Source organism: Balaenoptera acutorostrata, chromosome 16 (genome assembly GCF_949987535.1).
Source record: "Balaenoptera acutorostrata chromosome 16, mBalAcu1.1, whole genome shotgun sequence".
NCBI classification, from domain to species: domain Eukaryota; kingdom Metazoa; phylum Chordata; class Mammalia; order Artiodactyla; family Balaenopteridae; genus Balaenoptera; species Balaenoptera acutorostrata.
In genome coordinates this window covers 61,389,058-61,414,108 of record NC_080079.1, presented here as the reverse complement: position 1 = coordinate 61,414,108, position 25,051 = coordinate 61,389,058, and the positions used below count along the sequence as shown (strand labels likewise).

At 36.7% G+C, this 25,051-nt stretch overlaps 1 protein-coding gene across 2 annotated transcripts in view; it reads left to right on the top strand.

The window, feature by feature from the left end:
- Window positions 1–25,051, top strand: part of VCL (vinculin) — a 101,311-nt gene that overhangs the window by 30,216 nt on the left and 46,044 nt on the right. For both annotated transcript variants that reach the window (XM_057531177.1, XM_057531178.1), the window contains exons 2-4: window positions 1,028–1,098; window positions 23,326–23,476; window positions 23,656–23,764. In XM_057531177.1, the coding sequence (XP_057387160.1) occupies window positions 1,028–1,098; window positions 23,326–23,476; window positions 23,656–23,764 (331 nt within the window). The remainder of the gene's footprint in view (window positions 1–1,027; window positions 1,099–23,325; window positions 23,477–23,655; window positions 23,765–25,051) is intronic.

Sequence of the window (25,051 nt, the reverse complement as noted above, 5' to 3'; positions counted from 1 at the left end):
TTTGCAAACATTAATAAACACATTTTGTTTTATATTCTTTCAGTATTTTGCCATGTACATAATGAGTTTTGGGTTTGTTGTAATCATAATGTATTTATTATTTTTTATTCCTCCTTTTAAACGAAGTATAATGTCATAAACATTTTCCCATAGTGCTGAGTCTTTATAACCATTGTTTTAATGGCTCCGTAGTACTAAGTCTAAAGATATATCTTAATTTACTTAACTGTTCCTCATTGTTGGATAAGTTATTTTGAAAATGTTTTTGCTTTTTTAACTAACATGATAGTGAATATTTTTGTAAATATTGTGGTTACCACACTTGGTATTATTGCTTATAGGGTATATTCTCATAAGTGGAATTCCTAGATAGGACGTTTTTGTCTGTTAACACATACTAGCAAATGATTTTGCAAAGAGAATATACCAGTTTACATCGCTACCAACAGGGTGTAATACTATTCCATTGCAACATTTAGCATTATATATTATTTCTTTTTAAGTTGCTCTATGATTAGGGAAAACATCATGTTGATTACTAGTGAAGTTGTGTACTTTCATATGTTTGGTTTCTAGTTTCAGAGTTATGATTGTTTCACATATTTTCCCAGTTCCAGTAATATCCATTTTTTTCTGAATAGACATTTTAGCCTACCTAACTGGATTCATGTACTTCATGTACTCTTTCAGAGGTGTAGCAGTTTGTCATTAAACATAAATATACACAAACATATATATTCTCAATGATGAATTTTTTTTTTTCTCACTGTGCTCAATGATGCCTTCAAATTAATTACTCTGGAACAGGGTTAATACATTATATTTGCACTCTATATTGTTATCCAGGTGTATTATGGAAGCATATGTGGGAGCAATCTTAATAATTTCAAAAAATCCAGAAATTTTCTTCAAATCTATCATTTTCAATGATAGAGTATGTGTAATGTGTATGTTTCAAATATGTTTAAATAATAGTTTTAAAAGTCTGAGAATTTAAATTTGAATTGTGAATCTTTTTTCCCTGTAGGTTGGGAAAGAGACCGTTCAGACCACCGAGGATCAGATTTTGAAGAGAGATATGCCACCAGCATTTATTAAGTAAGTAATTAAAACATTGTTCTATTGCTAAGCAGGATAATACTCTTGTTAGGAAAGGAAAAATACTGACTGTAGGAGCAATTTTTTTTTTTTAAATATAAAGCTCTGTTTACAGTTGAAATTTCAATTTTTCATTTTTCAACAGTCAAATTTCCTACTGTTGATTTTATTCATTGGTGTTAGGCATTTTTGACATAATTTTTGATCAAACTATGACTTCTGAATTTTGTTTTTCAGAATGGAAAGGATTCAGAAACATTCTGACCTTAGCATGCATGAGTCTGGATTGTGTACTAAATACCTTTGCTTGGAGATAACAGTGGATACAAACTTAAAAAAAAAAAATGTGTTTTGTTACATATTTCAGTAGCGTTTTAAATTTAAGTTATATTTACATATCACTTAATACTCCTACAAATAATTTCCAGACATTTTGGCCTATCCTATGTAAAGTAAGCAGAGATGCTAACTTTTGATTAGTTAAAGCTTCTCAGGTTCTTGATTATGTTGTCTTTGATTAATGACTTTGTTTTTTATGGCAGTCAAGTCCTAAGTAAAAGTAAAGCCTGATGCATAAGACAAAAAAAAAAAAAAAAGGTAGAACCTCTACAAGTCAATAAGAAAGAGATAAGTCTATTCAGTTTTAAAAAACAAGGGCAAAGAATTTGAATAGGCACTTCAAAAGAGAGGAAATCCAAATGGCCAGTAAACCTGTGAGAAGGTGCTCTATCTCAGTAGTCATCAGAGAAGTGCAAATTGTTCTATTATAAGCTCCTAAATTAAGAAGTCTGATAATGTCAGTTGTTGGTGTGGATGTGGAGCAATTGGGACACTGCTGCTGGGAATGTGAATTGGTGCAGCCACTTTGGGAAACAGTTGGGCATTAGTAAAGTGGAAGATAGGCAATTTCACTGCCTCCCAGTATATTCCCTAAAGAAACTTATGCCCATGTACACTAGGATCCATATACAAAAATACTGGTATCAACATTGCTCATGATGATACCACTGGTCTGTCTACAGTAGAATGGATAAAAACGATCATGGTATAGTCATCAATTGGAATATTAATCAGTAATAAAAAGGAATGAGAGTATTTCATTTTAAAATGGTTAATTTTATGAATTAAAAAAAGAATGAATGAATCTGAAAAATAATTAAGGGAAGTGAATGATAGAGATATAGATATGTAGGTAGGTTCCATTTATTTAAAGTTCAAAAACATGTAGAAATAAACTGTTGTTTAGGGATGCCTATTTATAAGGTAAAAAGATAAAGACGAATAAGGAAGTAATGAACACAGAAGTCTGGGTAGTGGTATCTCCGGGAGGAAGGAAGAGGGCTGTACTCAGGGAGAGGCATGCAAGGGCTTCTAAAGTGGTAATAATGTTCTATTTCTTGATTTAACTGTTCAGTTACGTGAGTGGTGGTTTTATAATCACTCATTATATTATACATATGTTTTGTGCAATTTTCTGTATGTATGTTATATATCACAATTTAAAATAAAGCAAAAAGTGTTCCTTTATTTTTATCCTCCTTATGGTCTATTATTTTCATTGAACAGATGAGAATTTCACCCATATTGGTATCTTCTTATTTCTAACTTACTTTAGTGGGTGCTTCTACAGAACTATGTTTCTGTTAATTCTGCAAAATGTTCATATGTCAGGAAGTAAGGTACCAGAAGCATCTGTTTTTTGCAGAGTCTGTTTTGTGGGAGTCTCTTTTTAAACTTGCCCTCTTTGGACTTGGTGGCATCCTGGGTTTCTTCCAGCTCTAACCAGTATGAGCCTACTTTGTTTACGTGCCATTTCATCAGCATGGTAATATTAAGAGTCCTATGCTGTCAGTTAAACATAGTATAATTAAACTTGCATTTACTGTACATTAAAAACACAGCTCTAGGGCTTCCCTGGTGGTGCAGTGGTTGAGAATCTGCCTGCCAATGCAGGGGACACGGGTTTGAGCCCTGGTCTGGGAAGATCCCACATGCCGCGGAGCAACTGGGCCCATGAGCCACAACTACTGAGCGAGCCATAACTACTGAGCCTGCGCGTCTGGAGCCTGTCCTCCGCAACAAGAGAGGCCGCGATAGTGAGAGGCCCGCGCACCGCGATGAAGAGTGGCCCCCGCTAGCCGCAACTAGAGAAAGCCCTCGCACAGAAACGAAGACCCACAGCCAAAAAAAAAAAAAGTTAGTTTTCAAAGAGCTTTAAAAAAAAAAAAACAAAAAAACACAGCTCTAGCTTGTACCCATTTGCCCCTCACCCCCTGGAAGGTACAGAGCATGGTGAGATAGTGTATAGGGAGATTCAGTATCAGGGAAGTATGTATATGTATAGCTGATTCACTTTGTTATAAAGCAGAAACTAACACACCATTGTAAAGCAATAATACTCCAATAAAGCTGTTAAAAAAAAATATCGGGGAAGTTGGACTTGATGACCCTATAAAAATTCCTTTTAACCCTTCACATTCAAGCCTATGAATATCATTTGGTAAATGAATTTCTTCAGGAAACTCATTTCTGCTTATTCCCAGAGATATACCTTTGAAATATGCTATGTGCTCTCTCACAGGCTTCCTTGGGGACTTAGAAAAATTAAGGAGTACGCTAGTTGTGATGATATTTTCAGAAAAGTGGATAACTTTAAAACAAAACAAAACTTCATTGATCACCCTTGGTGGTAACTAGGACACCAGCCCCTTACTCTGGTAATGGGAAATTTAAAGAAAAGAGGCATTTGTCCTATCTTTCCAGAGGTTCCTCAAAAAATTAAAAATAGATATATCGGGCTTCCCTGGTGGCGCAGTGGTTGAGAATCTGCCTGCCAATGCAGGGGACACGGGTTCGAGCCCTGGTCTGGGAGGATCCCACATGCCGCGGAGCGGCTGGGCCCGTGAGCCACAGCTGCTGAGCCTGCGCGTCTGGAGCCTGTGCTCCGCAACGGGAGAGGCCGCGATGGTGAGAGGCCCGCGCACCGCGATGAGGAGTGGCCCCCACTTGCCACAACTGGAGAGGGCCGTCGCACAGAAACAAAGACCCAACACAGCCAAAAATAAATAAATAAATAAATAAAATTAAAAAAAAAAAAAATAGATATATCACATGATCCAGCAATTCCACTTCTGGGTATTTATCTTTTTTTTATTTTATTTTTAAATTTTATTTTTTTATTTTTGGCTGTGTTGGGTCTTTGTTGCTGCGTGCAGGCTTTCTCTAGTTGCAGCGAGCGGGGGCTACCCTTCGTTGCGGTGCGTGGGCTTATTGCAGTGGCTTCTCTTGTTGCGGAGCATGGGCTCTAGGTGCGCGGGCTTCAGTATTTGTGGCCCTCGGGCTCCATAGTTGTGGCTTGTGGGCTCTAGAGCACAGGCTCAGTAGTTGTGGCGCACGGGCTTAGTTGCTCCGCGGCATGTGGGATCCTCCTGAACCAGGGCTCAAACCTGTGTCCCCTGCATTGGCAGGTGGATTCTTAACCACTGCACCACCAGGGAAGTCCCTGGGTATTTATCTTAAGGAAATAAAATCACTTGTCTTGAAAAAAATATCTGCACCCCATGTTGATTGCAGCATTATTTACAACAGTCAAGATATGGAAACAACCTGTGTCCATCAATGGGTGAATTGATAAAGATGTGATATATATATAATATATTATTCAGCCACAGAAAAGAAGGAAATCCTGCTGTTTGTAACAACATGGATGGACCCTGAGGGCATTATGCTAAGTGAAATAAGTCAGAGAAAGACAAATACTATATGATTTATATGTAGAATATTTTAAAAAATGAATTCATAGGTACAGAGAACAGGTGGGTGGTTGCCAGAGGTGGGGCGGTGGGGGGCTGTGCAAGATGGGGAAGGGAGTCAAAAAGTACAAACTTGCAGTTATAAATAAGTCATGAAGATATAATGTACAGCATGGTGAATATAGTTAATAATACTGTATTATATATTTGAAAGTTGCTGAGAGTAGATCTTAAAAGTTCTCATCAGAAGAAAAAAAAATTGTAACTATCCTTTCTCTCTTAGGCATACTTTATTTCGCAGTAACCTAATAGCTCTAGTTGATGGGGGAAATTCTAACCAGTAAAAGTGGAATAAATGACAGAATTAGAAAGTCATGATTATGCAATGTTTAATGAAACCACTGATTTAGGTAAGGATCATCAATGGATATGAAACAACTCAGAGGTTTTTAACCTTTATCATGCCATGCGGGGAGAACCCTGGTCACCTTGAGGAGTCAGGGAAAAACATTGTGTTATGAGCAACTGAAATATTTACTGAGCAGTATTTAAAAAGTACACGACTTAATGTGCCACACTCTGAAATGTTACCTGAAAATAGCCTGGAGTACAAAAACAATATGGCTGTGGTTATCAAACAAATTTGGGGGACAAATAAGTATTCTGCAGTTTAAAACATGAGGGCTCTTTATGCTTTTCTTTAGAATGCAAAATGAAGCAAAAAATAACTTCACTAGGATGGGGAAGGGACAGAGAGGGAAACAGATGGAAGCAATTAATGACATCCTTGGAACTGTTGAGTAGGACATTCTTTTGGGCTGTTTGGTTGATGTTTGGAAGTTTCCAGAGCATGACAGACTGATGCTTCTGCTGTCTCTACTTTCACAAGGACTTCTAAATAGTGTCTGCTTTGACAACGCTAAAAAATACGTTTAAAAATTTATTCTTAGATCAATCTCTATTCCTAGAATGTTAGAATGTCAGGGCTAGAGAAAACAGAAGACTGTTGATCTATAGATGGATTTATACATAAGCAATCTGATGTAGATTTAGAGATTTTTCAGGGAAGGATATGTCATTTTCAGAATTTTTGACATTTTCAGGATTTGGGGGGGGTCTCAAAATCAAACCATAGTCTATTTGTGTGACTGGCAGTTAAGGGCATGTTGCAGTGTTGGAGAATGGTTTAATATCAGTTAAAGATCATACATTTGGGTTGTAACTGTTAATGAGGGACTCCAATGCTTGGGCAATTCCTTACTGTAAAAGTGAGGGCCATTTTAATATAGAACAAGATTTGCATTGTCACAGGAAGGCTTTCTCTTGGGTGGAGCAAAAGTTATCTGATCCCTGACTGCACTGGCAAATAGAGTTTACAATTTGCTAATTTTACCAGATTGCATTAATAGCCACAGTGTTGCACAAGAGGTGTAGGGTTGCGTGATGATTGCCACAGAAACTGCTGTGATCTTTATAGACTTCAGGAGTGCCACGGTCATGCTGTACTGTTAAAATAGTGGTTAGACTCACCCTATAAGAAGTCATTTGTTCCTTTAGAGACTGTCCGCAGGAGATTCAGCTACTGTTCTTTGTGTTTGTACTTTGCGTCATCGTCATCAATCATTATCATCAGGCAGCTGCAGCAGCTGTAATAGTTATGTGTGATTGATTAATGGGCTAGACACACTAATTGGTTAATAGAATATTTATTGATTGCTTTCTATGTGTCTAACATGCTAAGTGCTACATAGAATAGCAGTTTTTAATCGTTCTTATTATGAATGATCACTTGTAAGAGATATTACAAGTTATTTATTAATAGTAATAAAGTGCCAAAGTTTGCAAATGCTTTATTTAAAAAAAAAAAAAGTAAATTGAGCATATTCAAGATCATCTATATAATAACATTCCTCTCATTCCTACTCATAGGTTTTGGTTTTTTCCTTTTAACTTTTATTGAAATATAATATATTCACTGGCTTTTTATTATGCTTTCTTTAGTGCAGGAGAAATTAGTGGAAATATCGCTGTTGTGGCTGGAAATTGTGCATAATCGCAGGTACACTCAAAGGGGCAGGTCGTATATTGAGAGTTTTATTCTTCTGTGTATCATGGAGGCACTAAGGTGAACTGCTGCTACAGAGAGATTTTTAAGAAAGTGCTTTAAGAAATTTCAAATTGAAGAGCTGTAAAACAGACTGACTTTATAATAGGAATTCAGAGAAGGAGTGCTATCATTGTAGGTAGGAATAGTAGAAAGAGGCTCATGTAGGAAGTGGGACTTGGGAGGACAGATGTAGGGAAAAAGGAAAGTACTGGAAGTGGGGACAGGTGTGGGAAGAAAGGAAAATACTCCAGGTGGAATGAGCAGCATGGGTCAGTCATGGGGGCTTTGAGGAGAGGAACAGTCATGGTGGGGGTGGTAGGAACTAAGCTTAGGTAGTTGGGTCAGGTGATGAAGCCCTTGAAAGCCAGGCAGAGGAATTTGGAATTGGGTGGTAGGGAAGCTTTGGGCTTCTTGAGCAGTAACTCGAATGACAAGATGAAGGTGGTTTTTCAGGAAGAGTCATAGCCAATACAGGATGAATAATAGGTGCTAGTGAAGGAGCGTAAGCTGTGTGTCAAACTGACCAGATTCATTTCCTGTCAGCAGGGATTTGCTTCAAGCTGATTTCTTAATAGGTAAAAAATGTTTGTGGCAAACTTATTTTATTAGCCTCGGAAAAACTGCTATTGCAGTATACAGTGGAATTTCATTCTTATTTCTGCAATGGAGCAGAAATGGATAAGGAAGGCAGTTCTTGACCCGTATCCAGGGGTGTTCAGTATCTGAATGTATCAAAAGGTGTCACTTGTGAGGTGGTCTCCTGGTATGAACTCCTTAAAAAGGGCATAATGTGCTTTGTCTGTTGGCAGGCAAATAGTTTCATTTTAGAACTGTGAAGTGTCGCCACTCTGTCTCAGTGCTACTCTGAACAGTCTGCTTGAAATCATCAAAACTTGGATTGATTCACCAGTTTGGACTATTTTTGAAACATATTGTAATGTCTAAGCCTATTGAATAAAAGAATGTTCCTAAAATACTTTGTGAAAGGGTGTATGTAGTGGCAATCTACATGATTGCCATTAATCATATTTCCTAGGAAATTGCCATGTTTTAACCCTTAAACTTTATTAAGCACAATTATGGTCTGTATTTGTACAGTTTTACCTTGACTGATATTCATGTACAAAGAAGAAATTTGAAAAGGATTTAAACATGCTTACACTTAATTTAGATTTCTTTTGACTTAAAGTGGTAGTGTCATATTTTTAGATCATAAGCCCTCATATTTAGCTTTTTTCTTTCCTTTTGATTTTGAACACTGAGAATAATTTGTGATGAAATTTGAATTTTCAAACACTTTTTGGTGAAAGTGGCCAGAATATCTTTTTAAAGTATTAATTCTTTGAGCATGCACTGTGCTTCTCTGGGGCTAATGTGTGATTCTAATTTTTGTTTTTTAAACTTTGAGTTTTTAGTGATCCTTCCATTGCTACTTTAAGAGAAGATTTTTGTTACTTAACATAGATGACCAAGTAACTATGCGATAATTATTCACATCTGTCAGCTGACTTGTTGCACTTTTGACCTCGAGCAAGCACTCAAACTTTAAGTAGTTCACCTTTGAACTTGCCACATTAAACATAGTTGAGTACTACTATTTTTCACTTTCTCAAGCAAAAATGATTTAAGTTTTGAGTCTTCTCAATAATGAACTCTGGGTATTTTATTAACTTGTGGAAGAGTTCTAAACAACTTGGCAGGGATTTAACCCTTATTTTACTTTGTATACACTTCATGATTAAGAAGTAAGCAAATAATACTTTAAACATGTAATACTTTGGTTTCCATTGTCAACAGAGTGATCAGTCACATGATTGAAGGGAACTCAAGGGGCCGAGGGAACTCACATTTATTGAGTATGTATTATTGGGAGAGGTACTTACATATTTTTATTTTCTCATGTAATTCTGAGAACATCAACTTCAAGGTATTAATACATTCATCTTACAGATAAGAAAACTGAGGTCTGACAAACTTTAACTCACCCAAGTTTGATCAGCATGTAAGTGGCAGAACGTGTTACCTGTTGGTGGTCTCGTGGCGTCCAAGTCCATGTTCTTTCCATAATCTGACTTCCAAGAAGTCAGGTGGTCCACCCCTCTCTTTCCAGGCACTACTAACTTTATACCACTCTTAGAAGATAACGATTTACAGTTTTCCTGAGTATTTACAAAGAAGGAATTTTATGGATGTAATTTGTGATGTACTGCAGTGTCTTACACCTCCTCAAGCTATAAAGAAGTTAAAGTCATAATATTTTAAAGTTAAAAAGAATCATAGAGATTATTTAATCCAACTACTTTATTTTATAGATGAATTGAGGCCATTGGCTGCCCCACCCCTACCCTGCAAATACAAACAGAAACACTAAAAGTAATTCGACACTAGTATTCCCTTAATGATTACCTTGACTATATAGGTCCAATCTCAAATTAAGAAGTTCTCAAGGTTTAAGTTTTTTTTTCCTACCTCTATTTAAAATCTTTATTGTTCTTTCCTTAATAGAAGCAAAAGAGCCTTATAAAAATAGCTCTATTTCTTGAGTACCTTTTATGAGCTGGGTACTTTATATTGTGTTTTTTAATGCACCTCATCTTGCAGATGAGGAAGCTGAGAGTCAGAGAAGCTCACAGTAACTTGTTGAAAGTTACCTAGTACATAAATGTCAGAGGTAAGATTCGAACCCTAAACTACCTGACACCCAGGCTTGTACTCAATCCAGTATGCTAAGACTCTTTCTCACCCTTCCTTATAAGAATCTCTTCTCATAATGTAATAGTTATTGTGGGGCTTAAATGAGTGAGATAATGTATGTGAAAGTACCTGAAAAAAAAAGATATTGGGCTTCCCTGGTGGCGCAGTGGTTGAGAGTCTGCCTGCTAATGCAGGGGACACGGGTTCGAGCCCTGGTCTGGGAAGATCCCACATGCCGCGGAGCGGCTGGGCCCGTGAGCCACAATTGCTGAGCCTGCGCGTCTGGAGCCTGTGCCCCGCGACGGGAGGGGCCGCGATAGAGAAAGGCCCGCGCACCGCGATGAAGAGCGGTCCCCGCACCGCGATGAAGAGTGGCCCCCGCTTGCCGCAACTGGAGAAAGCCCTCGCACGAACCGAAGACCCAACACAGCCAAAAATAAAAATAAATAAATAAATAAATAAATAAGAAAATCCTTTAAAAAAAAAAAAAAAAAGATATTTGGTGAAAATTAGCTTTCTTCTTGAGCTTCTCAATCTTTTTTCTCATTTTCTCCAAATAAGCTCAGTTACTTTTTAAGCTTTTTCATAGACAAATTTCCTCTCATTTATTGTCTCTTGTAGTAAGACCTTGTAAAAAAAAAAAATCACGATTGCTTGTTTTTATTTAATAAGTTTTCTGTATCTGTTGAGATAATCATGCAGTTTTTATTCTTTCCTCTATAAGATGGTCTCTGGTCTACTCCATAAGTATCAACTTTTCTGATGGTGAACCGTCTATGCATTTCTTTCTTTCTTTCTTTTATTTTTTTTCGGCCACACTGCACAGCTTGCGGGATCTTAGTTCCCCGACCAGGGATCGAACCCCTGGCCCCGGCAGTCAAAGCGTTGAGTTCCCCCATCTACGCATTTCTAAGATAAACCCTATGTAGTAGTGATTTAGAAAAGAAAATATAATGGTAAATTCAACTTTAATGTTTTAAAAAGATTTTGCTTCTTTGTTCATGAGGGGTCTTGATCTTTAATTTTCTTATTCTGTTTCTTATTCTGTTATCAAGGTTATTTTAGTTTCATAAAATAAGATTTCTAGTCTTTGAAACATTTTATATAAGAAAAGGATTGTCCTTGAAAGTTGGGCAAAACTTGCATCTAAAACTTTCTCTGGGTCTGGTGTCCTTTAGAGGAAGTAATTTGATTACTCTTTCAGATTCCTTTTATTATCTAATTCAGGTTTTAAATTCATTTTGAGTCAACTTTGATAATCTGATACTTTTCTAAGAAATTATGCATTTCCTCTATCCTTTTTTGTTCAGTATTATCTATTTCTGCCTTTTTCTTTTCTTATCACTCTTATGGGGAATTTATGTTTTATTAGTTTTTTCCCCAAAGATCTATTTCATTAAATTCTGTTCTTAGGTTCATTATTTATTTTGTTAAGTTTATTATTTGAATATCTTATTTTCAATGTTTCTATCTTTATGTTTGGTATTTCTTGTTTTTAAATAAATATAATATTTTGGGCTCTCAATTTTGCTCTGACTACAAGTTTAGAAACAGCCGTATAGGTACTTTAATAGTTGTTCAGCCCTAAATATTTTGTAATTTTGGTGTGAATTCCTCTTACCCATGTGCATTATTTAGTAGTACATTTAAAGATTCTCTTTACTACAGGCATACTTCAGAGATGTTGCGTGTTCAGTTCCAGATTACCACAATATTCGCAGTAAAACAAGTCACATGAATTTTTTGGTTTCCCAGTGCATATAAAAGTTGTTTATACTACACTGTAGTCTGTTAAGTGTGCAATAGCATATGTCTAAAAAAACAATGTACATACCTTAATTTAAAAATATTTTATTGCTAAAAAATGCCAAAACAATTACAGTAATAACATCACAGGTCACCATGACAAATATCATAACAATGAAAAATTTTGAAATATTGTGAGAATTACCAAAATGTGACACAGAGACATGAAGTGAGCAAATGATGTTGGGAAAACGATGCCTGTAGTCTTGCTCAACACAGGGGCCACAAACCTTCTAATTGTAAAAACACAGTATAAACACAGTAAAAAACACAGCATCTGCTAAGTGCAATGAAGTGAAGTGCAATAAAATGAGGTATGCCTATATCTTTTAATTGTTATATTTCTAATTTAATTGCTTTGTGCCCAGAAGTCTTGGTTGGTATGTTATCAATTCTTCGAAATTATTCTGTGACATAATAAGTGGTCAATGTTGGTAAGTGTACTGTGTGTGCTTAAAAAGAAAGTGTATTCTCTTCTGCTTGGGTATAGGGTTCTCTTTTTATCAATTAGGTCAACATATAAGTATTATTGATCAGACTTTTATAGTCTTACTATAAATCATAAACTGTTTATGATTGAGGTCTGTTGAAATCTATAATAGTTGTAGATTTGTCAATTTTCCTCATAATTGTCAGTTTTAACTTTATATATTTCAAAGCAATATTATAAGTGGTTACAAGCTTATGATTCTCTTGGATCCTAAATTCTCTCAATTATTTTGTTATTATCTTTTTTTAGGATGATTGCTGACTGATGTTAAGCCTACTGTTGACTTTTATCTCCAGATTTTGTTCTTTTTTTTTTTAAGCCACATCCTAGTTTTTTTTTTTTTTTTTTTTTTTTTTAAAACATGTTTTTTAATTTAATGAAACTTCCATTTTTTTTTTTTTTTAATTTTATAGCTACTTTATTTATTTATTTATTTATTTTTGGCTGTGTTGGGTCTTCAGTTCGTGCGAGGGCTTTCTCTGGTTACGGCAAGCGGGGGCCACTCTTCATCGCGGTACGGGGACCGCTCTTCATCGCGGTGCGCGGGCCTTTCACTATCGCGGCCCCTCCCGTTGCGGGGCACAGGCTCCAGACGCGCAGGCTCAGCAGCTGTGGCTCACGGGCCTAGCCGCTCCGCGGCATGTGGGATCTTCCCAGACCAGGGCTCGAACCCGCGTCCCCTGCATTAGCAGGCAGACTCTCAACCACTGCGCCACCAGGGAAGCCCCACATCCTAGTTTTTGTCAGTTTTCTTCCTAAGTAAAAATATTCTCTTATTGTGTGTCTATTCCACTTCACTTTGTGTTTAGGTATTTACACCTCTAGCTCATTCATTACATTCTGCTGTAGAACAGTGATTGTCAACTTTTTTCAGCATAAGGACCTTCAAATAATAATGGTGAGACTCTTTATTATTAGTTGATTAAGAATGTATAAGAATGAAAGTCACAATGAATTTGTAATGTTTTAAAATAGATTTTTATTTTATTCATCACAACAGCATCAACATACATTTGAAAACTACAGTATCTGTAAGACACACTTGCTTATATGTTTATCTGTTTCTGCTGTAACTGCAGCATGAGATGGAGGAAGGACCAGGGGAGCTGATAGACCTGTAGGTAGCAGAGTTCTTGATTGAACCTTGCAGGATCAGAATCTCTTCTCCCTTCACAGATGCTAGATTTGAACAAGGGGTGAAAGAAGGTGGGGAGAAAGACTAGGACTAGTCATTCAGGCTTTAAAGGATTCAAAGGTTGTGACTCATACTCTGCCTTTCAAATAAGCTGCCACCAAGACTTGAGGAGGATGTAGCTTGGGCAGCAGTGACACTTCGAACCTTCCCATCCCCGACATGCTGCTTCCCTTTCAGTTATCTCTGGGCTCTGGAAGAATCCTGTTTTGTTTGAAGGGAAGTTGAAACTGGCTACATACCCTCCTAATCTCATCTGAAATAAAAGAATTTAGTGAGCCTTTGATGTTTATGTGTGTTTTAGCTTTGTTATCTCAATGTACATGTTCTAGCAAAAAGAGTGTGGTGTTGCTGTTAAAGGGTTTTGAATGCTTTCAGTATGACTCATTGTGGTTTTTAATTTTAGTTTTGGGTGTACACATGCAGTGTCCGGTACTGTCACTGAGTTAGGTCAGGGAAAGGAATAATTTGTGGATGAGGCCTGTAGGATGTTTAAATCTAGGAGCACAGGGTTGGAACAGCATGTTTTAGTGTTACCACACAGTATACACAGGGGTGAGTTGGTGCTGGGCACTTGCTACTTGAACTAGATTAAAGTTTGTCATTGTACTCAGTGTTCCTAACTCCCTCCTAAAAACTGTAACTGCTTGTAGCCTTCACTCAGGTTTCTGAATGACTAATGGCCAAGACTCCTTGACCTTTCTCAAAATGGCAATGCCAGGAGCAAAGCGTATTGGCTGGTACTGGGAAGCCACGGAATGACTCTGCTTTTTGCTATTTTAAAGTGAAATTAGTGCCAAATGGCTAGTATATAAAAGAATACTTTATTTTCACATGTCTCCCTGAGTCTTTTGAAATCTTTACATGTATTATCAGTTTTAAAATCATATGTATATGCACAGAAAGATACGAGGATGGAATGAGTTGATTATAGAGGCCATACTTCCTATTTGAGGGATACTAGAAAGACTGCATTATCAGTTGCTAATACCTGGAATTTCATGAGAGCTCATTCTTCAGGTTAACAGTTTAAATGCTTGAATACATAGCGAAGGGAGAATCTTTGAGTCATCAGCAGTCATTTTTACTGATCTGCGGTTAGGTTCTAAATGTGGGGAAGCAGAGTGAGGGCCTGCCCCTTACCCCCAACCCCTGGCCTCTCACCCAGGCCTTATATTTATGAAGGGCCTAGACTTCAATATTTTCTTCAAATGATATATGTAGTCATAGAGGAAGAGAGGGATTCTTAAAAGAAGATGTTTATCATGCAATTAAAATTATTCAATGTAAAGACTTAAATATACCACCATGTTTATGACCCTGTTTTGGCATTTCTTCATTTTTAAATATGATGGGCTTCTCAAACTTGGAAGTAATCTGGGCCTTTCTTGATCTCTCAGAGACCCTGCCCAGATAGGAAGGGAAGGAGAGTCTCAACATGGGTTAAGAAGACAGCAGGAATAGCCCGGCCAGTCGATTTTGCCTGCCAGATAAATTATGCCAGGGCCAGCCTGGTTGGAAATGGACATGCTGGGTGCCATGGCCACAGTGGCGGAAAGCCTCACCCACCAGCTGACTGTGTTCTTTCTTCCTCCCACCTGTTTCCTTCCTATCTACCAAGTGTTGTCTGTGCTTTTTGTGATCGGATATGCTTGTGGTCTGACCAGCTCTCTTGAAAGGACGGGTCCCAGGATGTAAACACCTGCTTCCTTGGATGTGCTCCAGGGTAATCTGACTTCCATGATGTCAGATTTTCAGGTGTTCTGCTCCGTAGCACTGCAGTCTTTAGTAAGCAGAATGCATTTTTTGTGACAGTGTTTATAACCTAAACGGCTATACTGTCTAAGGTCAGGTTTTATTAAAACAGTGAATTTGGTATGGGGTAGTTTCCACCACCCCCCTCCAACATGTTTTTTGGGGGTGGGGTGAAAGTTTAACTTGTTGAATGTTTTAGAGAGCTTTTTGATTTAAAGTTATGCAGCAGTATATGTCTAAATAGGCCCATCAGATTCTCTCCTTTAAGGAGGCATACCTTGCTTCATTGCACTTAACTTTATTGTGCTTTGCAGATACTGCATTTTTCACAAATTGAAGGTTTGTAGGAACCCTACACTGTCAGATTATGGTTAGCATTTTTTAGCAATAAAGTATTTTAAAATTAAGGTATATACATTGTTTTTCTTAGGCATAATGATATTGCATGCTTAATAGACTATAGTGGAGTGTAAACATAACCTTTATATATTTACAGTAGAGTGTAAACATAACTTTTATATGCATAACATTTATAGACTACAGTGGAGTGTAGACATAACTTTTATATGTGTTTATATGCACACAAAACATTTGTGTGTCTCACTTTATTGTGATATTTGCTTTATTTCTGTGGGCTGGAACCAAACCCTCAATATCTCCAAGGTCTGCCTGTATTATTTTGTCCAAAGCTGTCTCCCTTCCTCATCTAAATCAGTGAGCTGGGACATGATAACTGATTTTGACAGAAGCCGACTGAGATTGTTTGGCTTCAGGGTGAGGAAGTTACCTGTCCTTTGTGATAGTGAACTGCCCTTCCTAGTCAAACCAGGTCTATTGCAAATGCATGTTATTGTTCACAGAAAGGACTCTCGACTGTGTGCGTGCATGTGTGTGTTCGTGTGTGTATGTGTGTGTGTGTGTGAGAGAGAGAGAGAGAGAGAGAGAGAGAGAGAGAGAGGTGGGGGGAGCGGAGAGAATGTTATTCCATTGGAAAAACAACTCAAAGAGATGCTGTGAGGAGAATCATCATTATAAGTAGTGCTGAACTTCTGAGGGCAGAAGCAGTGTCGTCTTCACCTTCTCTACCACAACTGTCCTAATCTCTTAGGTAAAAATGACTACTTCCACTTTTGTGTCCCCTCAGCATGTGCTGGGCATACTTTTAAATACTAATTTGTATTTGTTTATATGTATGTCTTGTCCTACCAAGGTGGTAACCCCTTAAAAGTAGGGACTTAAAGTCTAGGGAGTTCCCTGGTGGTCCAGTGGTTAGGACTTGGCACTTTCACTGCTGTGGGCCTGGGTTCAATCCCTGGTCAGGGAACTAAGATGCCCCAAGCTGTGCAGTGTGCCCCCCCGACCCCCGCAAATCTAGTTCTAGGACTTGTGTAGCATGTAGTAGGTCCTCAGTATGTTAAATGAACAAATATATGAAAGAATTAAACTAAAGGAATTTAAGATTCTCACTTCTGGATGCAGTCTAGAAGAACCTTTAAAAACGTCTTGTGGCAGTGAATCTTTATAATCTCTAGATCTGTTTTCCTCTTATTTTTCTTAAATAAAAAATTCAGCATAAGTTAAAGCGTCTTGATTAGTGATAATTGAAATCACATGGAACTGAGTAGTTTGGAACCTTTCCATCTCTTAAATTGTATGGGCTTATATCATGTAGTAATTCTGTGAAGAATGGATTAGAGGGTATGAGTGGGTCCTGTGAGGCTGTCATTGGTCCATTGATCTAAAGCATAAGAGCTTCCTATTAATTTAGGTTGAAGACTCAGAGGCAGAGAGAAGCCTTAAAATGTGCTAGTTGATTGATTTAAAGTAGCTGAATCAATATTATATATTATATTATTATGTAGTCAAGATTTATAATTATTTAGGAAATGGACTTTATCCCTACTGTCATTCTCTAAAATGCTTTTTAAAAATTCAGATTTGTATTAAAAAGTAGAAGATTACTTTAAGAAGCCAGGCAGCTTGAATGTTTAAATAAAATCTCATTTTCCACAGACAAGACAGACTCCTTCCTGTTTCTGCCTACTGGTTAGTCATGGTGGGATTTGTTTGGCTTTATGAATGCCATTAAATTTTAATGTACAGATCAGATGTCTCATTGTAGGTAAAAGGAAAGGGCGTAGTGTCTGTTTTGGCCCTATCATTTTACCACACAAGGGAACCATTAGTGGAGAATCAAATTGATTCCTGTAAAGCTTTTCCATTTCATCTTTTTTTTTTTTTCTTGTTTCCTTTCTCCATGATGGTTATTCCTTCCATTTATTTTTTGCTTTTTCCAAATTTGAAACACTTATGCAGTAACTGTATCCTTTCAAATAGGTGTAGTGTGATAGTTGCATTCTGTGGTGCTTATGTTTGTTTGCTATAATTTCATCAAGGTTCATGTTACCTGGAAACAAAATTAAGTTTGTGACCTTTTAAAGTTAATGATTTCTATGGCCAGATGGTTTCATGATCTCCTGTACTTGGTGAAAATCCATTCATTCATTCAATAAATGTTTACTGAGCATTTATTATGTATCAGGGATTGTACTGTGTGAATATAGGATATATAGGGTCCTTGACCTTGCTGAACTTACACTCTTGTGGGAGATAGAGAAAACAAAACTGGGAGGGTTTATGTCTCATGGGAGCACATAAGAAAGGTACTTATAGATTTAGGATGGTTTCATGAAGGAACAGTCATTTAAAAATGGCACCTAAAAGAATAAGTAGGGGTTAGTCAAGCAAAAGAGGGGAGAGAGAGAGAGAGAGAGGGAGGGAGGGAGGGAGAGAGAGGGAGAGGGAGAGGGGGAGAGGTGTTTCAGCTAGAAGGAATGGCTGTAAAAAAATACCTTGAAGCAGGAGGCCAGTGCTCTTCAACTAGTGCTCTTCAATAAGTGGCTGACATCCCTAAAAGACTTTTGAAACACTTGAATATTTTTGAATACCTTGAATATTTTAAAGTTTTCATTTAAATATTTTTAAATCATAAGTTTAGTTGCAAAGCATGTGTTTTCTGCCATGTTGTGTGCTATATACACATCTTAAATATGTTTCCCTGTAAATTTAGCTCATTTAATTTGTGGAAAACATCTGCCACAGTCATTGGCAAAACCAGTTCTCATTGTCTAACTAGTCAGCCGAATCAGATTTACTTTTTTTTAACTTTGTGTTTTAAAAAAGTTCTTGCTTTAGTCAGTCAATTATCTTTTAAAGATTTAAATAATAAGAAGAAATGTGTTTATATGTTGATGCACATATTTACCATTTTGTGCTCTTCATTTGTTTCTGTAAATCCAAACTTCTATCTGGTATAATTTTCTTTCTTCATGAAGGACTTCCTTTAACCTTTCTTATAGTTCAGATCTGCTGGGTGATGAATTCTTTTAACCTTTACATAGCTGAAAAAGTCTTTATTTTGCCTTAATTTTTGAAATATTTTCTTTGGGTCTACTCAAAGTTCTTTCAGTACTTTGCTCTACTGTTCTCTGGGTTGCATTGTTTCCAGTGAGAAGTCTGTTGTTATTCTTATCTTTGTTCCTCTGTAATATAAAGTGTCTCATTTTTCTCTGGCTGCTTTTAATATTTTCTCTTCATTATTGGTTTTAAGCAACTTCATTATGATGTACCTTGTTGTAATTCCCTTGATATTTTTTGTGCTTGGGTTTTACTGAGCTTTTTGGACTTGGGGCTTTATAGTTTTCATTAAATTTGTAAAAATTGTGGCCATTATTTCTTCAAATATTCTTTTCTGTCTCCTTTTCTGTCCTTTGGGGACTTCAATTGCACACATATTAGGCTGCTTGGAGTTGTGCCACAGCTCACTGATGCTCTGTTCATTTTCTTTTAAGTTTTGTTTTCTCCCATTTTAGATAATTTTCATTGCTAGCACTTCAGTTTCAATAATCTTCTTCATGCAATATCTTATCTGCTAGTAATCTATCCAGTGTATTTTTGTATCTCTAGTTGTTCTATTTCAGTATTTTTTATATCTTTCATTTATCTACTCAGTCTTTCCTTTAGCTTTTGAACATATAGAATACAGTTATAGTAACTATTTTAATGTTCTTGTCTACTAATTCTGTCATCTATGTCATTTCTGGGTTGGTTTTGAATGATTGTTTTTTCCTCTTTGTTATGGGTGGTATTTTCATGCCTTTTTGTATGCCTGGTAAATTTCAATTGGATGCCAGTGTCATATTACTCTTGTAACAAACACAGTACAAATGTTTTATCTTACAATTCTGGAGGTCTGAAGCCCAGGATGAGTTAGCAGAGTTGTGTTCCTTCTGGAGATTCTAGGAATGGATCCATTTCTTTGCCTTTTCCAGCCACTAGAAGCTGTCCAAATTCCTTGGCTTATAGCCCGCATCACTCCAACCTCTGCTTCTGTTACATCTCTTTCTGGTTCTGTTGTCAAATTATAGTGAGGTAATACCTTCAATGTGCTGATAAAATAGTTGTCAACCAGAATTCTGTACTACTGAAGTAGTCTTTGAAGGATGAGGACAAAGTAGGCATTTTCAAACAAACCAAAATGGATATATTTTGTCACCAGCAGACTCTTACTAGAGGAAATGCTAAAGAATGTCCTTCAGACAATAGTCAGATGATTCCAGGTATAAGGCCTGAGATACAAGAGGGAATGATTAGCCAACATATTGGACAGTTTGTTGGTAAATATAAACAAACTTTGACTTATATAATAATGTAATGCCTAACAAGATTTAAAAGTTGAAAATAAAAGATACAGCATTTTGTAACTGAAAACAATAACATAAACATGAAACAAAACTTGAAAACAATAGCATAAAGGTCAGGAAAGGGATGATTGGGAATTAAGTATGTTAAGATCATTCTGTTGTTTGGGGAGGAAGTAAAATTATTGACTCATTTTATTTTATTTATTTTAAAAATTAATTAATTTATTTTTGGCTGCGTTGGGTCTTCGTTGCTGTGCATGGGTTTTCTCTAGTTGCGGCGAGAGGACGCTACTCTTCGTTGCGGTGTGTAGGCTTCTCATTGTGGTGGCTTCTCTTGTTGTGGAGCACAGGCTCTAGGCACGTGGGATTCAGTAGTTGTGGCACGTGAACTCTAGATTGTAGGCTCAGTAGTCATGGCACATGGGCTTAGTTGCTCCACGGCATGTGGGATCTTCCCGGACCAGGGCTCAAACCCATGTCCCCTGCATTAACAGGTGGATTCTTAACCACTGTGCCACCAGCGAAGTCCTCATTGACTCATTTTAGATTGTTACCATGCCAAATATGCATGCTAAACTATTTAATGAACCACAAAAGTAATAAAAAATAAAGTATATGACCTATAAAATAGTAAAGGGAATAAGAAAAATATAGAAAAAGACTCTCAATCCGCCCCCCCAAATATATCAATAATAATAAATTTAAATGAGCTAAGTTATTAAGTTAAAAGTTGCTAACCTGGATTAAAACTGTGTACTTATATGTATATATGTAGTTATAAAGACACATCTAAAATATAAGGATACTGAGAGTTAGAAAGTTATATACCAGTCAAATAAAATAGTCAAAGAAAGCTGGTTTACAATATTAATATCAGCAACAAACATTATTGGAGATATAGAGAGGTGTCACATAATGATAAATAGGTTCAGATTACAAGAAAGATATAATAATTGCAAATTTATATGTACCTAATAAGTTAGCCTCAATATATATAAAACAAACACAGAGCTGCAAGGGGATATGGACAAATCTGTTGTTATGGTGCGAGATTTTATCATTCAGTAATTGATAGATAAAACAGACCAAAAAAATCAGCAAGGATATAGAAGATTTGAACAGCACAATTAACAAGCTTGAGCTAATAGAATATGTGAAATATTTCACCTAAAAATTAGAGCAAACTCATTCTTTTCAAGCACACAGAAAATTATACCCTTTAAAATGACTAATTGTATATTATATAAATTTCACCTCAAACTATATTGAAATCAATTTTGGTCTATCATATTGGTAAAGATACATAAGTCTGATTATACATTGAGTTGTTGAATCTGTGAGGAAACAGGTACTGTCATCCACTGTGGTGGGAGTGTAAATTGATAACTTCTGTGGATGGCGATATGGCAATGTTTGTCAAAATTATTAATGTCCATGCCTATGACTCAGCAGTTCCATTTCTAGATAGTATCCTACAGACATATACATTTAAAAATGATATTTATTGGGAATTCCCTGGTGGCCAAGTGGTTAGGACTTGGGGCTTTCCCTGCCGGGGCCCGGGTTCAATCCCTGATTGGGAAACTAAGATCCCACAAGCTACGTAGCACGGCCAAAAAAAAAAAAAAGACGTTTATTCAAGGTGATTCATTGCAGCAGGCTAATAAATTAGGAACTAGTTATGTACCTGTATAAAACAATGAGGAGGCTCTTTGGGTACTTCTACTAGAACATCTCCAAGTTAAATTAAGTGAAAAAATCAGAATGCAGAGAGTATGCATAGTATGATCCTATTTGTGTAAAAAAAGTGGAAGCCTATGTTTTTGTTTCTTTGGGCATAAAGTGTCTTTATTTTGAAGAATACAGAGGAAACACATAACATGGGTTGCAAGTAGATGGAATTTGAATGCCTAGGAGATAGTGGAGGGAAGAAAAATTTTCACTGTATGCCTTAGGGTTTTATATATGTGTATATGTTTTTGTCATATGTATGGGTGTATATATATATATATATATATATATATATATATATATATATATATAATGTAATTTCAAATTAAATTTTAATTTTAATTTAAAAATTTAAAAGGAACAGAAAATAACCAGTCATCTAAGACTGATCAAAAGCCACGTCAGTGAGGTCTTGCTCTTTGCTGATATTTATTATGTGCTGCCTTATGGCTCTGAAGTTTGTGAATTACCAAAGTATGCTTCTTGAGAGTTAGAATAGTGTTTTTTGCATCTTTATATACATACCTATAGTGTCCATAGCCCAATGCTTTTTTTTTTTTTTTTTTTAAAGAGTAGCTTTTTTTTTTTTTTTTTTTTTTAATTTTATAGCTACTTTATTTATTTATTTATTTATTTTTGGCTGTGTTGGGTCCTCGGTTCGTGCGAGGGCTTTCTCCAGTTGCGGCAAGCGGGGGCCACTCTTCATCGCGGTGTGGGGACCGCTCTTCATCGCGGTGCGCGGGCCTCTCACTATCGCGGCCCCCCCCGCCGCGGGGCACAGGCTCCAGACGCGCAGGCTCAGCAGTTGTGGCTCACGGGCCCAGCCGCTCCGCGGCATGTGGGATCCTCCCAGACCAGGGCTCGAACCCGTGTCCCCTGCATTAGCAGGCAGACTCTCAACCACTGCGCCACCAGGGAAGCCCCCAATGCTTTTTATGTAGTTGAAATTGATATGTTGGTTTAATTCTATTTTTTAACAGTGCAAGACTGTGTTATACTTGTTGAGTTTTTATATTATTTCATTTGATATAACTCGCTGTGAAGTGGGCTTTTATTTGCATGGGACATTTTCTGTGTTTCCAAATAAGAATGTGTAATTTTGGCTAAATATTTTAACTTAAAGTAATTTGTTGCACGTAAGTTACTCAGTGATAACATAATGAATTTACTGAATATGAGGAAATGATCTGTTAGGTCCTTTTCAACTCTGTATAGAAGAATAATTGAATGAATGAATACATTTTAGTAGTACAAGAGGGTCAAGGAGAATACTTGCTTTATGCATTTCGGGTTCCTTTTTTAAATGACCTGTCCCACCCCTCCCCCCCAAAAAAGACACCTTTGGCTGATCAGGTCATCTGTGTTATTAAACTATATTATATTAAACTATTACTAACTGATTCAGTTATTAATGCCAGTGACATTTTAATTAACAGCATAGTTTTATAGGGTTGTTTTCAAACTGTCCAGTTTGTCAAACAAATCCATTTGGCTAGATGAAAGAAAAATTTATGCATTACCTCATACTTTTGCTTTGTGTTTCCTCCTATTTCTTTGGTTTGTCTGATTATTAAATTTCACTTAACACAGTGCTTTGGTATTTTATTTCCAGATGTTGAATCTGAAACTGTTGTCAGGGATATCAATTCTTTGTGTAAGTGTCTTTTAATGGCAGTGTATATAGGGTGAACAGGAAGGAAACAAAGGAGTTACAGAGATATAGCAACCTAAAGTAAAAGGTCCAAAACTATTTCTCATTATTTTTTGTTGCCAGGAAATAATGAAGAACCAGGGCTTAGTGCAGTGAATGAAAGAATGTGCTGCCCTTAATTGTAAATTTTAAAAGCTGGAAACTTAGGTTCTATTATAAATTGGTCTTGGCTATTTTCCATATAGGAAAAAAAGCGAATTTATGTCCATTTACATTCTTTGCATTTGCATGTGATATTCTTCTGCTTGGTTCTGCCAGTGAGTTAACTCCATGTTCCTCCCCACAGGGTGGAGAATGCTTGCACCAAGCTTGTCCAGGCAGCCCAGATGCTTCAGTCAGACCCTTACTCAGTGCCTGCTCGAGATTATCTAATTGATGGATCAAGGGGCATCCTCTCCGGCACATCAGACCTGCTCCTCACCTTCGACGAGGCTGAGGTAGGCAACCTGAGGCCCATGCAGACCTCTTCCAGACAAAAAGCCCAGCCTTAAAGATAATAATGGAGGATTGAGGATTGTTTAGGATGACAAAATGTTGACCAGCTATACATCTGAATTATTGTGTTTTCTACTTATCGTTTACTCAATTGACTGAATACTCTGAAATATATTTTCAGGTTCGTAAAATTATTAGAGTTTGCAAAGGAATTTTGGAATATCTTACAGTGGCAGAGGTGGTGGAAACTATGGAAGATTTGGTCACTTACACAAAGAATCTTGGACCAGGTTAGTCATATTCTACTTTTATAACAGAATTTTTTATGGATTGTCCATGTTTGATCAAGAGGAAAGGGGCACTCCTCCCTACTTTTTTTGTGGAAGATAGGTAATGATGCATTGAACTTTTAGTTGTCTCTACTCTGTTGATGGAGCTGACTCTGTGCTTCTACTGAAGAGATATCATTGTCTCTGAAAGCTGAATCTGCTTTCTACAGATCCTGGCCCTGTCTAATGAACTAAACTAGACATTGCAAATGTTGCTGGAGAATGTAGGAAATACTTTTCTATTACTGCAGTGCTTAAGGTCACCCTGAATCCTGACCTCTTCATTCCACATTATACAGCATTCCTTCACTGTCTGCCAGCTGGCCTGTAGCTCTCTGTGACCTCTTAGCTTGCTAATTAGCCTGCCTACTATTATGGATTCATGCCCTTGCCCAAGGCTGCATAATATAATCAGACCTAGAAGGAGAGAAGAACTTCTGTGGCTAAATCTCTGATTGTGTAGTCATCTGAGAATTCAGTATTCAAAATACATGAACAGATACCAGCTTTTGGTGTTATAGACATATAACATGAACTTAAGGCTCCTTAAAGTATGAATGAGACCAATGACAAGACATATCAGATGTTTAATTTGTTAGTATTAAGAATCACATATTATCTTATAAAATTCTTTTGTCTTACATAAAATGTATTTTCTTGAGGTTTCAGTGCAGTCATCCTGTAAACTTATGGCAGTTAAGAATTTCTCTGAGCTGTCATTGAAAATCGCTGGGAAATGGCTTTAGAGCAGTACCCTTTAAACTTTCTCCTAGCACTGTGAAGAAATTTTATTTCTTCAAATGAAATCTTATGCAGATGAATTGGGAGATTGGGACTGACATATATATACTACTATGTATAAAATAGATAACTAATGAGAACCTACTGTATAGCACAGGGAACTCGGTGCTCTCTTGTGACCTAAATGGGAAGAAAATCCAAAAAAGAGGGGATATATGTATATATATATGGCTGATTCACTTTGCTGTACAGCAGAAACTGACACAGCAGTGTAAAGCAACTCTACTCCAATTAAAAAATAAAATAGACAAGCAACAAGGATATATTGTATAGCAGGGAATTACAGCCATTACCTTGTAATAACTTTTAATGGAGTATAATCTGTAAAATACTGAATCACTATGCTGTATACCTGAAACTAATATTGTAAATCAGCTATACTTCAATAAAAAAATCTAATGAAATAATGAAAAAAAAAATCTTTGCAGAATCCCAACATATAAAAGA